Source organism: Myotis lucifugus, unplaced genomic scaffold (genome assembly GCF_000147115.1).
Source record: "Myotis lucifugus unplaced genomic scaffold, Myoluc2.0 scaffold_21, whole genome shotgun sequence".
Classification (NCBI taxonomy): Eukaryota; Metazoa; Chordata; class Mammalia; order Chiroptera; family Vespertilionidae; genus Myotis; species Myotis lucifugus.
In genome coordinates, this window is record NW_005871069.1 from 2,239,880 (window position 1) to 2,255,404 (window position 15,525).

General features: G+C 41.2%; 1 protein-coding gene across 1 annotated transcript in view; it reads left to right on the plus strand.

Annotated features, from left to right (window-relative positions):
- GMDS (GDP-mannose 4,6-dehydratase) overlaps positions 1-15,525 on the plus strand; it is a 661,927-nt gene that overhangs the window by 557,299 nt on the left and 89,103 nt on the right. Inside the window, exon 9 of the mRNA XM_006085713.3 lies at positions 10,978-11,074. Within this exon, the coding sequence (XP_006085775.1) occupies positions 10,978-11,074 (97 nt within the window). The remainder of the gene's footprint in view (positions 1-10,977; positions 11,075-15,525) is intronic.

Genomic DNA, 15,525 nt, shown 5'->3' on the forward strand with positions numbered 1-15,525 from the left:
ATGGCTTACATGCAAATAGTGAAGTCACTTATAAGCAAACAAGTTGCCCAATTAACCCTGGGCCTTCATGCTCTGGGAAGGAGAAGCCCCAACATAATGCAAAGAGAGCCCAAGATGCTTAGCCTCGGCTTTTGGACATCTGAGGCCCAAGTTCTGATGAAAACGTGAGATCAGAAGGATGTGTGAAGGATAATTTTTACTACGTGTTGTTTTGGTCTGTCACTGGAAGCATATCTCATCCTGCGCAGTGGCACTACTCCTAGTTCCTGGAGCCCATCCCATCCTGGAGAACCTTTAGCTGTAAGGGAAGGGGGTAGGACTGGTGTCCACTAATTCACCAGTGTGTCCTCAGTGCTGGCAGTAGCTGGCTTGCAGTGGGTGCTCTATAATATCTACTCACTGAGCCCCGATGGAGACCGAAAGGCCGCTTGTCAGAACGTCCTTCCATGAGTGTCCAATGTCAACCTAATTTCCCCATGTTAGGTGAGCAGGAACTCCTCCAGCATGGTTCCTTCTCACGTGGTGGTGACAGCTCTGGGAAACCACCATGCTTCCTATCCCAGGAGCTACTAAGGAGGGATGCTAAGGACCTGAGTTGACACAAAGGCGTCGAGATGGAGAGGATAGACTGACCCAAGGAAGACAGAACAGGACTTGGTGAACAGTTGGATATAGAGAGTGAAGGAGAACTTGACTAGTGGAGCCATCAAGTGAGACAGAAAACTTGCTTCCCTGCCATCATTTTCACCTGCTGTGTTGTGTGTGCTTCAAGGAAGGTGAGAGATACTTTCTCTGAACTAGTGGACTTGCACTAACCTCGTATTGCATGCCTTTCATATTAGACACACTGGTCAATATCTGAACATGCTCACTTTAGCTGTTTTCAGATCTGTTGTCACTTCTCACTCCTGCTACTGTTTTGAAAATATCTGTTGTAATTTTCACTGGAAAAGCTTATAAAATGTGTTACCATCTATAAATTTAGAATTAGCACAAGTATTTGCTCTTGAAGTCTTTGACACCATTTAAGTGATTTTTGCTTTGAATTTATCAGAAGATAGCACATTCGTTCGAGTTTGGGTTAGTGGAAGATACTCAGCCCCACGTGCAATCCTGGTGAAAGTTAAGGTGATATTTGACGATTAAATTCCCAATTGATCATTAGTATTGAGAAGGTGCCTTCATGACCACAGATGTTTTCTTCTAAGAACATTACATGGTGTGTGTTTGTTTGTTCAAAGGAGGGTGCATTGTTGTTGTTTTTTCCCATTAGTGTTTTGTTTTGCTTTTCACTTTCTCATTAATTTATTACTAAGTCATGTGAAAAGGAAGCACTTTTCTTCTACAATTAAAGTGATAGTAGCATAAATCAAGCAGGCGAATACTTGTCTTGACTAATTTTCTGTCATTCATCTTATTAGATTTTGAAAAGGGAGTTGTAAGAGTAGCCTGCAACCATGTAAGAACCACCGGCTACTGCATGGGGCTATGCTTCAAACTGAGTCAGCTACCATGATTACGGGGGCTTATGGCTGCTTAACAAAGTATGTGTGGCACACAGAGGCCAGTCACTGCTTTTTAAGGGCTATAGACCTTTGAGAATTTTAGGAAAGTTCACAGTACAGGCTGAAGCCCTTTCAGATTTGGTGTTTTCATATAAGCTTCAACTTACCATTGAAAGAGTTTTGCCCCTCCTCACTCCCTCCTTTCTTTCTTCCTTGTGTTGTGCCCTCCCCTCTCTCTCTCTGGAAATTTAAGCCCTACTATCATTTTATATTTATAACTTCTAAGATACTTGGGGTTTTCACACATTAAAAAAAAAACTATAACGGCCTACAGTGATATGGCCCTTTCAGACAAGTTTGTGGTTTCAGACAAGGGAAATACTGATTATAGTTTGTGGTACTGTATCTACATTTTCAGTAAAAGCAACAAGGGTAACAATTATTATATATTTTAAAAGAAACACTTTAGTGTTTCTAAAGCCCTCCTGGCTGACATAATGACATTTGTGTTCATCGTATTCTTTCCCTGATAGGGAAATGTTTTTGTGATGGGTAGGATTTCTGAGCCTTGGCCCTTGAGGCTCAGAAGAGGGCTTGTGAGAAGAGGAAGCAGTGTGTGCAGGTTTGCTGTGGATTCTGCATTCCTATTTGCTGGGCTCAAGGCTGTGCTAGATTGCACATGGGAAAAGCATATCCTTCCAGTCAGGCATTTCTGAGGAATAGATTTTCCCATGATGCACTTCTCAGGGTTTTTAGGGGGAAAGTTAGGAGAAGGAAATCATGTGGCCCTGCATCTCTCCTCTGGGGATTTCACACCTGAAGGTGTGCACAGGTGCGCCGAGCGTCCCTTCCCCGACAGAGGATCACGGCATCTGTTCTCCCGCCAGCTGCCTGGGAGCCCCTGATGGCTCTACCTCCCACCTTACCAGCTTGCTACCTGTTTCCTTGATTTCCCTACCCAGTGAGTGAAATCTAAGCTGTCAAGTGATGGAAACACAGCTCCCAGACAGTCATCTGCCACGTAGATCTGTCACTGGAGCTAGGAAATCACACTGTGAGCAGCCTGCAGAGAGCCTATTCCTGAATATAGGTACCATGGGAACTTTCTGGAGATACTCTTCAAAAGTATACACCTAACATTTAGTAATAAAAAGATTTGGTGTTTTCATATAAGCTTCAACTTACCATTGAAAGAGTTTTCCCCCTCTTCACTCCCTCCTTTCTTTCTTCCTTGTGTTGTGCCCTCCCCTCTCTCTCTGGAAATTTAAGCCCTACTATCATTTTATATTTATAACTTCTAAGATACTTGGGGTTTTCACACATTAAAAAAAACTATAACGGCCTACAGTGATATGGCCCTTTCCTGAAGCAGCGCGTTTTGAATTATTAGCAGGTGCAGGATCTAATTTGAGCCCTGATGTCTTCCGTGTCTTGGAGGCTGAGGTAGTCCTCACTATGTGTCATATACAATTGATGCTCTCTGCCCACTTCATTTTTCTCTCAAAGCCAAACTCATCTAAGAGAATCAAAGGGCATTCTCTTGTCCTTGAGAAGTGTCGGCTCTAACTGGGTGACGATAAGAACACATTCTTTACAAATATATACAAATAGATTGTGTTATTGTGCAACTCTTTTATATCAGTACTGAGGCAATAGCACCGTGATCAAGACTGGAGTGGTATCCGTAGAAAGGTAGACTTAAACAAGCCACAGTGGGAGTTATGAATGGTAGTTAAGAAGAAGGAAAGCATTCCAAGTGGGTGGAATGGCATGAGAAGAGGCATGGAGGCAGGAGTTATTAAACTGTATGTGGGCAGTGGGCAAGCAAGTAAGCTGGGTTGGACCAGCCTGACCACATTGGTGTGCATGAAGAGATACCCACACCTACTGTACCTCTGCTTCCCCACACTCATTGTCTAGGTCTTAGCTTAGGCATCCTCCTCTGGCTCACACCCTACCTTCAGCCAAGTCCTGCTAAGTGCCCTCCCTGGTTTTCTAATAGCACCCTGTCTGCCTTCTGCTGTCATTAATACACTCCATTATGGTGGCCAATAGTCTCCAAACCTCTTAGGGACAAAGACCATGTCTTGCTTACTCATGCCTGTGTCATTGGCTCCTGGCTTAGCTTAGTGCCTAGCACTTAGTAGGTACTTAGTGAAGATTTGTGGGAGGGAGAAGGAAGCAGGATGCGTAGATAAAATTGGCCAAATATGGGAGGTATGAACAACAGAAGGCCCTGAACTATGGCTGAAACTCTCATACAGAACTGGAGCACTAGTCCTGGAATTGCCACCTTCCCACCAGAGCCCCTTGTAAGACCTCAATGTATTTTACTCCCGTAAAGCAGGAGAAACTCCACTTACATTCTTGGGAGTGGGACATCTTAGCTGAGTTAAAATCAATCAAAATACAGCAGTTCCATAAACACACACCTCTTTGCACCAGTGCTGTCTTTTAGAAAGAATGGTAGGTTTTGTGGATAGAGCACGGTTAGGGGTCCATGAAAAACACAGCACAGAAACACTGGGGCTCGTGCAGAAGCCGCTGTGTATTTGAATCCCTTCCACTGCCATTCTCTGCCGAGGAGAACAACCTCTGGTCTTCTTTTCTTTTTTCTTTTCTACCACTGAGTTATTTATACCAGTCCTGTTTCCTAACGATAAAACATAAGTAGAGACCACTTAAAGGAGAACCTCTCTAATAGTTTCTCAATGATCCTGATAGAAAGGAGAAAGCAAGGGAAATATTGACCAACTGAAAACTCTTACAGAAGATGTTTGGGAGTCCTCCCCATAAAATTGACTGTGTCCTCCCCACCCATTCTGCTCATTTCCACCTTGTGAGATAGGGGTGTCGTCTGAACCCTTCCCCATGAAACCTTTTGTAAATTGTTCAGTCCCCTAAATTCCTTTTCCCCCACATAGGAGCTACAGATTGGACTACTCACCTGACTCTGAGTTTGGGGATTTGTCAGCTGATATTTACAAAGGGTTCATTGTATGGAAAGCACAGAAGAAAAGCCCCTATTACTGTAACAAGTAAAATGAACAGTCTTCTACATGAACAGTGTATAATGGATTTAAATTTTAGATTTTTTGTCATAGTTGATTATTTATTAACTGCAATGTAAGAGCTGAAACCCATAATTTAATAACAGTTATCATTATTAATATGAATGAAATGGAGCAAGACTGGGCATGAATGGAGACAAAGGAGTTTCCATTTCAGTGGTGATCCAAAAGACCTGTACACACCTAAGTTCCATACACACACACCCCTTTGCACAATGCTGACTTTTAGAAATAAGGGTAGGTTTTGTGATTCAAACAGTGCTCCCTGAACCTAAAAATTATATCCTGTCCTCCTCTCTCCTGTTCCACCCCTCACTTCTTTCTAGGAGCAGAAATTCCTGCCTTCTCAGGAAACTCTGGGTCATCCCTCTCTCCTCTGCCATCAGCCCTTCTTCACAGCTCCTTCCCATCAGCATTTTGACACTTTCAAATCCAAACATCTTTTTTAAATGTACCCCTCCACAAACACTCATTCCCTCCAGACCCTGCCCTTTATCTTGTCTCCCTGCTTTGCCAAAATGAACAAAGAGCTGCCTCTCCTCACTGTCTCCCCTCCCAGCTCCTTCCCTCTTCCCCTCAGACCAGTCTGTCTCTGCCCCAAGGACTCCATCAAAGCCACTCTTTCTAACATCCCCAGGGGCCCAAACCTGAGGGACCTGTTTCAGTTCTCCCCAGCACCTGGTAGTGAACACCCTTCCTCCCTTGGCACACACCTCTCCCCCATTCTCCTGCAGTCTGCAGTGTGCCTGGCTCTTCCCAGTCAGCTCCTCAGTCTGCCCGGAGGGTGGCTTCCTCTATGGAGGGTATGGCAGGAGGAGTGTCAGTGGTTGTCCAGAAGGCAGAGTGGGAGGAGGAGATGTGGGGGCGGGAAGCACTGGGTTTTCAGGGCAGGTGGGCAGATCAGAAACCCTGAGGCAGAACTATGGCTTGGTGGGCGGAGCCCTGGCAGGCAATGTGGAGGGAGCAATTGGGGAGGACCTTGGTCAGTCAGCCTGCGGTTTGTAATGCTCTGTAATGTTCGTGTTGGTAATGAGTTTCTCCTTCATTGTTAGTTTTGTTTTTCCCAGTTAATTTAGCACATCATTTAAATTCCAATCCTTCTACAGGAATTGTCAGAAAACCCAGCAATTGCCTACCTTCCACCTCCCTCCCCCTCCATTTTCACATGCTCTGTGCTACTTGAGAAATTCTGTGGCCCTCTCCACCTGCAAATGTATGTATGCTCTTCTGCTTGGTCAGTTGTCCTCATTTACCTCAAGCTAAGTATTTGCTCTGCTCTGTTTTTCTATTCTCTCTGAAAATCCCATTGCACCCTGTTACACTGGCATTGAGCTCCATGTTTCTAAATAACATTTTTATTGCGGCTCTTAATTTTGTTTCTTACATTATCTATTGGCCTCCTCTTATTCAAGACAAGGGTTTTTTTTTTAATTTTCCTTCTTTTGCCCAATCCCTCCTTTCTCTTAATATTCTATTGTTATATTTATTTTATTCTATTGTTATATTTAAATTTAGGTTAGCTTAGTGTTACATTATCATGACTGATCAATGTTATTCATTCTAGTAAAACCACAATTACATTTTTTTTTCTGCACAGTTGTCACTTTTTTACCAAACAGCTAATAATTATCATCTTACTTCATTTGCCTTATCTTCTACATATTTATCACTAACTACCCAAAACTTTGCCCCAGCTTGTAGGTTATTCTATCAGTCATGTCTTTCTGTAGTGAGCCTTCTGGAACCTTCTGGCCTGACCTGCCTTCATGCTTGTCTGGAGGGTTCTCTTATCCACTCTCCTGAGTTGTATCCCCTATTTTCTGGCATCTTTTTAAAAACTCCTTTGTTTGTTGAAGCAAAATCTTAATGAAGTTCAAGTCTAGTCTCATCCATTATTTTGAGGGGGCTCCCTTTTTGTCTGAAAATGCCCATTCTTTTGCTCTGATCAACTTTCTTGATTTGTTTTTAGGTAATTATTTGCTCTGCTCTGTTTTTTTCTGTACACTCTGGAAAGCCCATTATACTGACCTCTTGAGGCCATCTTCTGATTTTTTATCTTCCTTCTGGTTTTTTCATGTTTACAGGTTTTTGTTCTACTTTCTGGGACATTTCCTCAACTTTATCCTTAAAATCTTCTCTTGAACTTTTAATTTCTGAATTCTGTTTAATATCTAAAGTCTTTTTTAATTTTTTTTGTTATATAATACCTTGTTTTTGTTATCTTTCCTTATGTCTCTGAACATATTAATGGTGGTGCATGTGAGTTTATGGTGGTTTTTTTTAAAATTATCTTTCTTGATTGTTCTATTTCCTTCAAGTTGCTGTTTTTCAATTTCTTTGTTGTGATTTCTGTCTTTCATATCTGTGCTTTTGCTCACATGTCTGTCTGGTAATCTTGGTTTTCTGCTCATGTTTAAAAACTGAATTGGGAATTCCTGAAAACATGGAGCTTGTTGACTGTGTCACTGTAGGGAGACTTGGACATTTAGGTGGAGAACCTCTGACAACCAGAGAAGAGTTCCCAGTCTCCTCCCTGCAAGGAGACAAGCCTTCCAGCCATCTCCCTAGGCTGCCAGGCAACCCCAACATATAGCTTACATAGTTCATCCTTCCCTGATTTCAGCACAGTGACCCCAACCTTCAATTCTGGACCTTCTTCTCCAGAAAGGGTGAGGCAGCTGCCAAGTGCTGTGGTATCTCAGAGGTGACTGGGCATCAGCCTATGTCTCCAATAGAGCTATAATCAGCTCACACTTCCTAAACATTTGGGGGCTCCTGCAGGTGTAAATTGGGTTAATTCTTGGCTTTGCCACTGCTGGCTTTGGAGTCTGTTTTCTGGAGCTCCTGCTAAGTTCTTAAACAACTCATTCATCTGCTGCCCACCTTCCAGGATTTGGTTCCTCTTTTCTCTCCTGTTCTTTTAGCCCTTATGGGTTTATCCTTTTTTAAAAAGGAATCTTGAAAGGAGCAAAAGTATGTGCAAATGACCATCTTTATCCAGAACCTAATAATTCTCCAGAACTAGTTGTCATTTGCTAAATTTTAGCCTCTGTTAATCTATCGCTATATCTGTGTCCTAATGAAATAGTGTTTTTAAAAATAATTTCTGAAAGCTTTGTGATTTTCAGGTTGCTACAGGTAGCTGTGTCTTTTCAACTGGGTGTACCCAGTGACTGGTGTTCCTTAAAGGGGTTCCTAGTTGAAAATCTTAATCTAATCTTGCCTTAATGTGCTTAAGTCTGCTATTCTTCAGTGCTTTTTAATGCTTATTAGAAGCCAACAATTTATTTTAAAAAATTGAATTATACAGGATTCCTGCTCAGTGAGCTGTTGATCTAAATTAGTGGTTAGCAATCCCTGTTAATTAGTTATATCCTTTACTCCCTGTCAACGTATCATCATTTCATGAACATGGAATTCTGCTTTGAGTCATAACATTTCTTGTTAGGACAAGTTAGCTGTTACCTTCTACTTGTTAATACAAGTGTTTCATATATTGTTGTAACTGAATGGTTTTTGGCCTTTAGCCGAAACTTTTGCTTACTGCCCTCATGTAGATCTAGTGGAAATTAGAAAGTGGTTTTTGCCAACTCAGTTCTGCTTTGAGCCATTTCCTGGTTGCAGTTGATTATTCGGTGCAGCTGTATTAATCATTGAGGTAGTGCCATTCCCTTAGAGATGGTTGGACTGTACATAGCCTTTGCAAAGTGGCAACCCAGCAGGCAGCATTCAGACAGAGAAAGCCTGCGTGCCGGGAGCTCATATCCACGGGTGCCCAGGAAGCCTCAAACTCAGGTCTAACTTTCAGATTCCTTCCTTCAGTCTTTTCTATTTCAGCTGCTGTTACAAATTTCACATGTTAGCATATGACTGTGGAGCAATAAAAGAGAATCAGCAGTAGACAGGAAAATTAATGCTCGTCCAACGATGCAAGCTGTTGGTGTGAAAGGAGATTTAGTTGAGGGGGAGGCTATACCATTAACTCACCCCCTAAAGCAGGGTGGGCAACCTGTGGCCTCCAGGCCAAACCCCACTTGAGGCCTGATTTTTACTGTCCTCTATGGAGATTTTTATAGTTCTAAGGTAGTTAAAAAAATAATAATTATATATATAATTATATATATGATGCGAAGTAAGAAGAGAAAGAAAAGGAGGAAGAAGAATAGAAAGCAGAAGAAGGAGAGAAAGGAAGAAAGTTCAACAGAGGCTATATGTATGTGAGCTCTAAAGCCTCAAATATTGACTTTTTGGCTCTTTACAGAAACAGTATGCCCACCCCTAGTCTAGATACCATGGCTTAGCCTCATCCCTTTCCTGTCCCTCTCTTACACTCCTTCCCCAGTCATGGAACGTTCTCCAAGTTTTCCTAAGGCTTTAGCAGCTTAAATATGTATGTGTGTTCGTGTGTGGTTTCCAGAAAATTTAATTATAGACAGATCTGAGTCATCAGTTCTCAAGTGTGTGGCATCGAAGCAGATTTACCAACATAAAGGCTGGCGTTAGATATATGAGCGCACATTAAGTCAGCATGATAGACTACGTGCCTGGCTACAATGGGAAAAAAACAGCAAAATTATGAACAGTATTTTTATAAACCCTTTGGGCTTAGTTGGAAATACTTTCAGAAAGATAGATGTTGAACTTGTTTCTCTTTGTAAGTATAAAATGTAAATAAAATTAAAGCATGCTTTTATGATACAAATATCCTCGTATTTACTAAAAGCCTAACCAAAGAAAAAGTTTCACTTAAACAATTACCTTTGGAATTAGATAAGTATTTTTTTTAATTATGGCTTTACCAATTATTCTTCCTCACTATGGATATTAGCCAAAATGTGGTCTTTGTCCATCAGAGATGTGCAGGTTCCTCATCACTGTAGGCTTTCTCACTTCACAGCGTTTTCCTTGACATGCTTTAAGTTTAAGGCATCCACATACCATTTCCAGGTGAATTTTCCAAAACCTTAGCTCTGATTCTGCCAAATCAGTCTGATCAACAGTAAGAGATGAAACCAAACAAGTAAGGTATCAAACATTCCTTTTTTAGTCAATTAATATGAAAGTCCTGGGAAATGCAGGTGGCCCAGTGTCACAGTGCTCCGTACATTGTGCTATAACTCTCTGTGGTGTGGGATGTTCTCATGGTTGCCTTGAGTGCATTGAAATTTAGCATACTGGTAACCTCATTACTTCTCCAATGATGAAATGGTATCCCTGTGCTGCCAAAGAGTTAATTGAGAATAGGATATTCAGATGATTGCTCAGAAATGAAGCTGTGAGGCCAGCTTCTGTCTCTAATACCCAACCTGTGTCCAAAATACAACTGTGGCCAACATGGAACATTCATCGTTGAGTAATTAACTTAATGCTCTATTCTTTTCTTTACTCCCCACTGTGACTCTGATCCAGGCCCACTGAATCCTGTTATCATAGGATTCATCTTCATCTGATAAAGAAAACTAGCTCTGGGGATAAGCATTAAAGTCAAACATTACTTTGTAATGTCTTTCCCTTCTTTGCCAAATGGTTCAAATTATATAGTATTTTCTGTTTGGGTATTAGATTTTTGAAATCCAGAGGTCAACATCAAGCCAGTGGCTTTATTTCTTTAAAAAGCAGGAACCTAGCATGAAATTCCAGTGAAAAGCTGGTCTTCAAGCTCATGAGCACATCCTGTGCATTGTGCAGTGTAGACCTGAGGGGCCACTGTCGGGATCCTTAACTGTGGCAACTGTAGGTGTTTAAGGAAGGAATAACAGCATAGCTGAATTAAAGGAGGCAGAGAGATGCTAATATGCCCTCTCTTAGCAGGAAGTAAACCAATTAGTTGTGCACTTTTTGGAGATTTAATCATCTGAGATGTATTGAGGCCCACTACTGACTATGTAGAGCAAGGGAATTCATATTTAATACAGAGGTGAAAGGAATGGTTAATTAGGTATTAAACTTATTCCATACTGGAGTGCATTGACTTTATAGTAAATATCCATAAAACTACAAAAATTTATAAAAGGGGGGGGGGTGACAGGAGAAATTAATGAATTCATAATAATTTACTTAATCAGGAATAGTCTAAAGAAGTTAAAAATATTTCAATCCCTGAAAGTTGCCCAGTTCCTTATTTTGAAAATCTGGTCATTTCTAAAGTCTTGCTTCTGAACCCATCATGATTTTCTTAAAAAGAAAGGGGGATGGAGGAAGCCCTACCCTTTCTAAAGAGATCTGAAAAGGCTCTGAAAGTCACTGTTCCCTAATAACATGGTTAACTGCAGCCTGGGCTCCTGTCATTAATGAGCTTACCTACTACTGCAAGGAAAAGGCTGGGCCGGCCTGAGGGATCACAGTGTGGCCAAATGCTCCCAAGCAATTAAAGGCTGATTAAGTGTTTATCTTCTTTACAGGTGGGAAGGAAAGAATGAAAATGAAGTGGGCAGATGTAAAGAGACTGGCAAAGTTCATGTGACTGTGGACCTCAAATACTACCGACCAACTGAAGTGGTAAGGTTTCCTGGCCACCCTGTGTGTGGCCACACTTGGCTGCTGTCTGGGAAAATGCTCACTGGATGCCAAAGCCAACCTTCAAGCTCCCCATCAGGCTATCTGGTGTCTTTTAGTGGGCATGTTCCAAACCAGAGACCAGTGAATTGAATTTGAGATGTTGTTCTCATCACAAAATCCATTGCTTTAAAAAGGAAAGCAGGGGTAAAACACACCCAAGGAAATGGTGAGTCTACGGAAACAGAGACTCCTATCAATGACAGCTGTCATTGTTAGTCCCCTGCTTTGGTGGCTGATCCCAGGTACCTACATGATGTCTGACTTACAGGGCCCTCCATGGCCTGCAGGGTCTCAAGGTCTGGAAGGCTGCCTGCCTCCTCAGTGTACACAGGCACATGCACACACACATACTCATGTGCACACACAAACGTAAGCCATAAGTGGTCTCCCTGAACATTAACACGCAGCTCAAGTACTGTCTTCCTTTGATTTGTTTTCTAGACAATATACTACACTGCTGATGTCTCTATTTTTTCCTTCTTATCTATAGTATATGCGAGCCATAATTATGTTATAACATCTATTACAAATTATTATATTCATTTGTTTACATGTTTTTCTCCCTTTACAAAGCTGCAAACTCAGGATAAGGACTTTTTAAAATATTTTCTACTATAACAAAGTGGGTGCTTAATAAATGTTGATTGATAGGTAGATGCATGGATAGATTTCTAAACATCAAGATTTCTGTGTTAAGAAATGACCTGTAGATTATTAGATCATCCTCCTTTCCTAAATTTATAGAACCTTCTAGTGTGGTGTTGTCGCTTTAACACTTTAAAATGGTCCACCCTTCCATGGTGACCAAAACTCAACATGTTACATATACCTAAAGATAACAGAAATGGCATATCCAGAGAGAAATGCTCAGACATGATGGTTACCTAGTGACATACCCATTAACTGTGAAAATGGAATCCTGTGAACCTGTTTTACCTGTGTTTTGAACCAAATTCCTGTGTGTTGGACAACCCCTCAGAGATTAGGAAAACCCCAGTGAAGAGAGACTGAAAGTGCCTGTGTCATCAGTAACCACCCTTTAAAATGTCTTGTTTCAAACAAAAGAAAAAAAAGTCCTGCACCCTGCACCCAGGAGGAAGTGAAAAGGAAAGATTAAGTAAGCAGTGCGCAAAGACAGGGCTGTAGAGTGGAAGCTTTGTCCTGGCATGGGCGTGGCAGGGCCTCTGGCACTAGGAACAAAGACTCCCTGTGCTGATGCGGGCGGGTATGCCTAGGAGAGGACAGAGGACTTGCTCTGTCTCTGGGGGAGGAAGATCCTAGCACACCCTGCTGACATAGCACTGAGGTCCCTGCGGAGCCCCTAGCCATACTGGCGTTGTTTCCCTGTCCTAAGAGGTGCCACAAGGTGTCAGTTTTCTGGAACTTTGCACAGATAACATAAACAGGCAAAACTGTTTCTATGCTAACAGAATTTGTCACCTCAGAATGGAAAATTTACTGAGCCAACAGAAAGCTCAATCCTTATAACAATTTTACATGGCTCTTTCTCTCTCTGACACCAAAATAGTTTCAGAAGCTCGGAAGTCATTAAGAATGGCCTGTCTGTCATTCTCACTTGGCAAGGCGTGGGATTGATAAGGACACATAACAAAAGAATTTGCTGAACAGGAAAAGGACCCTTGGACTAACAAGACAGTTCTTGAAGTCTGTCCTGTCAACCCCTCTTTCCTGTCCTGATGCTACATCCCTCCCCCTTTCTTTGTTCATTCAAATGTCATTATCATACCTGTTCTGCAACTCCATTCACACTAATGCTGTGTGAGCATAAGAGTGGTGTCTTATTTCCTGTGCCCCCTTTATTTGCTTGTTGATCTAGCTCCCATCCCCATGCTTTCATTTACTGCTTAAATTTGGATGTTAACCTGCATGTCATCTTTCTTAGCCTTTAAGCTGCATTGATTTTGTTCACTCCACTTCAACTAGGTATTCTATTGGGCAAGCTTCTCTTGTACGGGGAGACTAAACTTTTAACTTCATTCCTCAGAACAAGGAGTTTTCCCAAAACTGGGATCAATTCTACAGCCTTTTGTTGAATTGCCTTGGGGGTAATAGGACTCCTCCAGTGGAAAGGTGACCAGAACTGAGCACTGACTTGTAAATGAGCTCTCACTTACCTTAGGTGTGGGCCTTAATAGCCAACACATTTAGAGAGTCACTGGGCATGAGTCCTGGAAAGTGCCAAGCTCCTCTGAGGTGCAGCAGCACTTGGTGTAATGCAGGATGGAGTTCTCCCACATCTGCACTGTGTCCTTCCCACTCAGTGTCGAAGTTCTTCTCACCAGTCCCAAGGCTCCATGCATTCATCCTCAGATTCTGTAAAAGCGTGTTCTCCTGATGAGTTTAATCGTGTGTATCCCAAGATCTTCAGCACATAAGGAACTCCAAAGCCCAGGGTGTAAACTTGATCTCTTTATCATCCAACGGTTCCAAAATGACTGATAGGAAAAAGAGAGAGAGAGAGAGAGAGAGAGAGAGAACATTTGAAAAGAAAAAAGTGAGGGACATATCAGGTCTCAGAACACCAGTAACCTAAAGCAAGACTAAAGGGACATAGTGCTTTAGGTTGTTTTTTGAATAAGATGCAGACTAGTCCTGGGAAAGGCTCTTTTCCTCCTGGAGGCCAGGAGAGTCTATAGCAGTGATGGCGAACCTTTTGAGCTCGGCGTGTCAGCATTTTGAAAAACCCTAACTTAACTCTGGTGCCGTGTCACATATAGAAATTTTTTCATATTTGCAACCATAGTAAAACAAAGACTTATATTTTTGATATTTATTTTATATATTTAAATGCCATTTAACAAAGAAAAATCAACCAAAAAAATGAGTTCGCATGTCACCTCTGACACATGTGTCATAGGTTCGCCATCACTGGTCTATAGAGCATGTTCACACAGCTCCAGGAACGTCTGTCCTCATCGGTGCCTCTGCAGAAACTTCAATCCTGCTTACGTACCAATATGAAATGAAGGCTTTTGTTCTGAGCTAAGGACTCTGGCATCCAATTAGAACTGAATAGAGTCACGTTTTTGCTTCTTATAAACCTCTGGGTTTCCTTTGAACATTTAGGAATATTGCTACTGTGGAAAGTTTAATCCTGAAAATTAGACTTTAACTTTCCCATTGCCCTGAATTCCAGTATTTGGTGATGGCATTATCAATGTTTAAGTTCCTTCCTCTTAAAACTCCTGTCTCTTATATAGTTTTCTATATGTGCATACATTTACACCTAGATTCATTGCATTGTGCATTTATTTGTAGAGAAGTAGGGTTGTGCTTAGGTGCGGGCCCCAGGGCCAACTGCAGCAGTTCAGAAACTGTCAATCACTAGCTGTGTACCCTTAGGCAAGTCACTTCTCAGTGCTTCTGTGTCTTTAAAAATGGGTTTGATAATAGAACTTCTTCTAAAGAGTTGTTGAAAATTAACATACCAATATACAAAATGCTCATTAGAACAGTATCTGGCACACAGTAAAATACCCAATATTGATGTATTTTTTTAATTTATTGATTTGAGAGAGGTAGAGAAAGAGAGAACATTGACTTGTTGTTCCACCCATCTATACATTCATTGGTTGATTCTTATATGTGCCCTGACCCGTGATTGAACCTGTAACCGTTGGGTATTGGGATGGTGCTCTAACCACCTGAGCTCCCCAGCCAGGTCTGATGTTGTTATTGTTATTCATTTATTCATTATTTACCAAACACTGTGTTAGACCCTGGGAATACGGTATAAATAAGACAGACACATCCCCTGTTCTTGTGGAGACTGTAGATATAGAGGTCTCTATCAGTTACTTAAACCTAGTACCTTTTGAAAAGTAGAATGGCATCATTGGTGAATTATATAGATTAACCAATAAAAGCTAGGTAACAAGGTATAATCAAAGCTACTAGAAAATGTTAATAGGTACTTTGATTTATTTTATTCTTGTTTTATCTTGATTTCTGTCCTTTCTGATCTTCTTTCAGAAGATTAAGTAGATGTTCAGTGGTATGGGAATAATGAAAATATAAAAACATTGATATTGACCTATTACTTACTTTAATCACAAAGGTATCTTCCTCTTGTTTGAGAATGTTTAACTTGGAGAATTTAAAAAGGCTGAGTTAGTGAAGTATTCAGCCTAATGTGCGAAATTTGTAACCACATCAAATGCTCAATCCACTTTTTAAAAAAAAATCTTTTTTTCCCTACAGAGCATTTTAGGAAATGGCATGGGGGACACAGTCACAGACTAAAAGTGAAATTAAGTATTTTTTCATAAAAAGTATCTTAACTGAAATTCTAGTAGATGATGCGAACTACATTTTTTCTTGCTATATTATTTGCCTTCCACATTCATTTTTCTTGTCGTTGTATTTCTAAT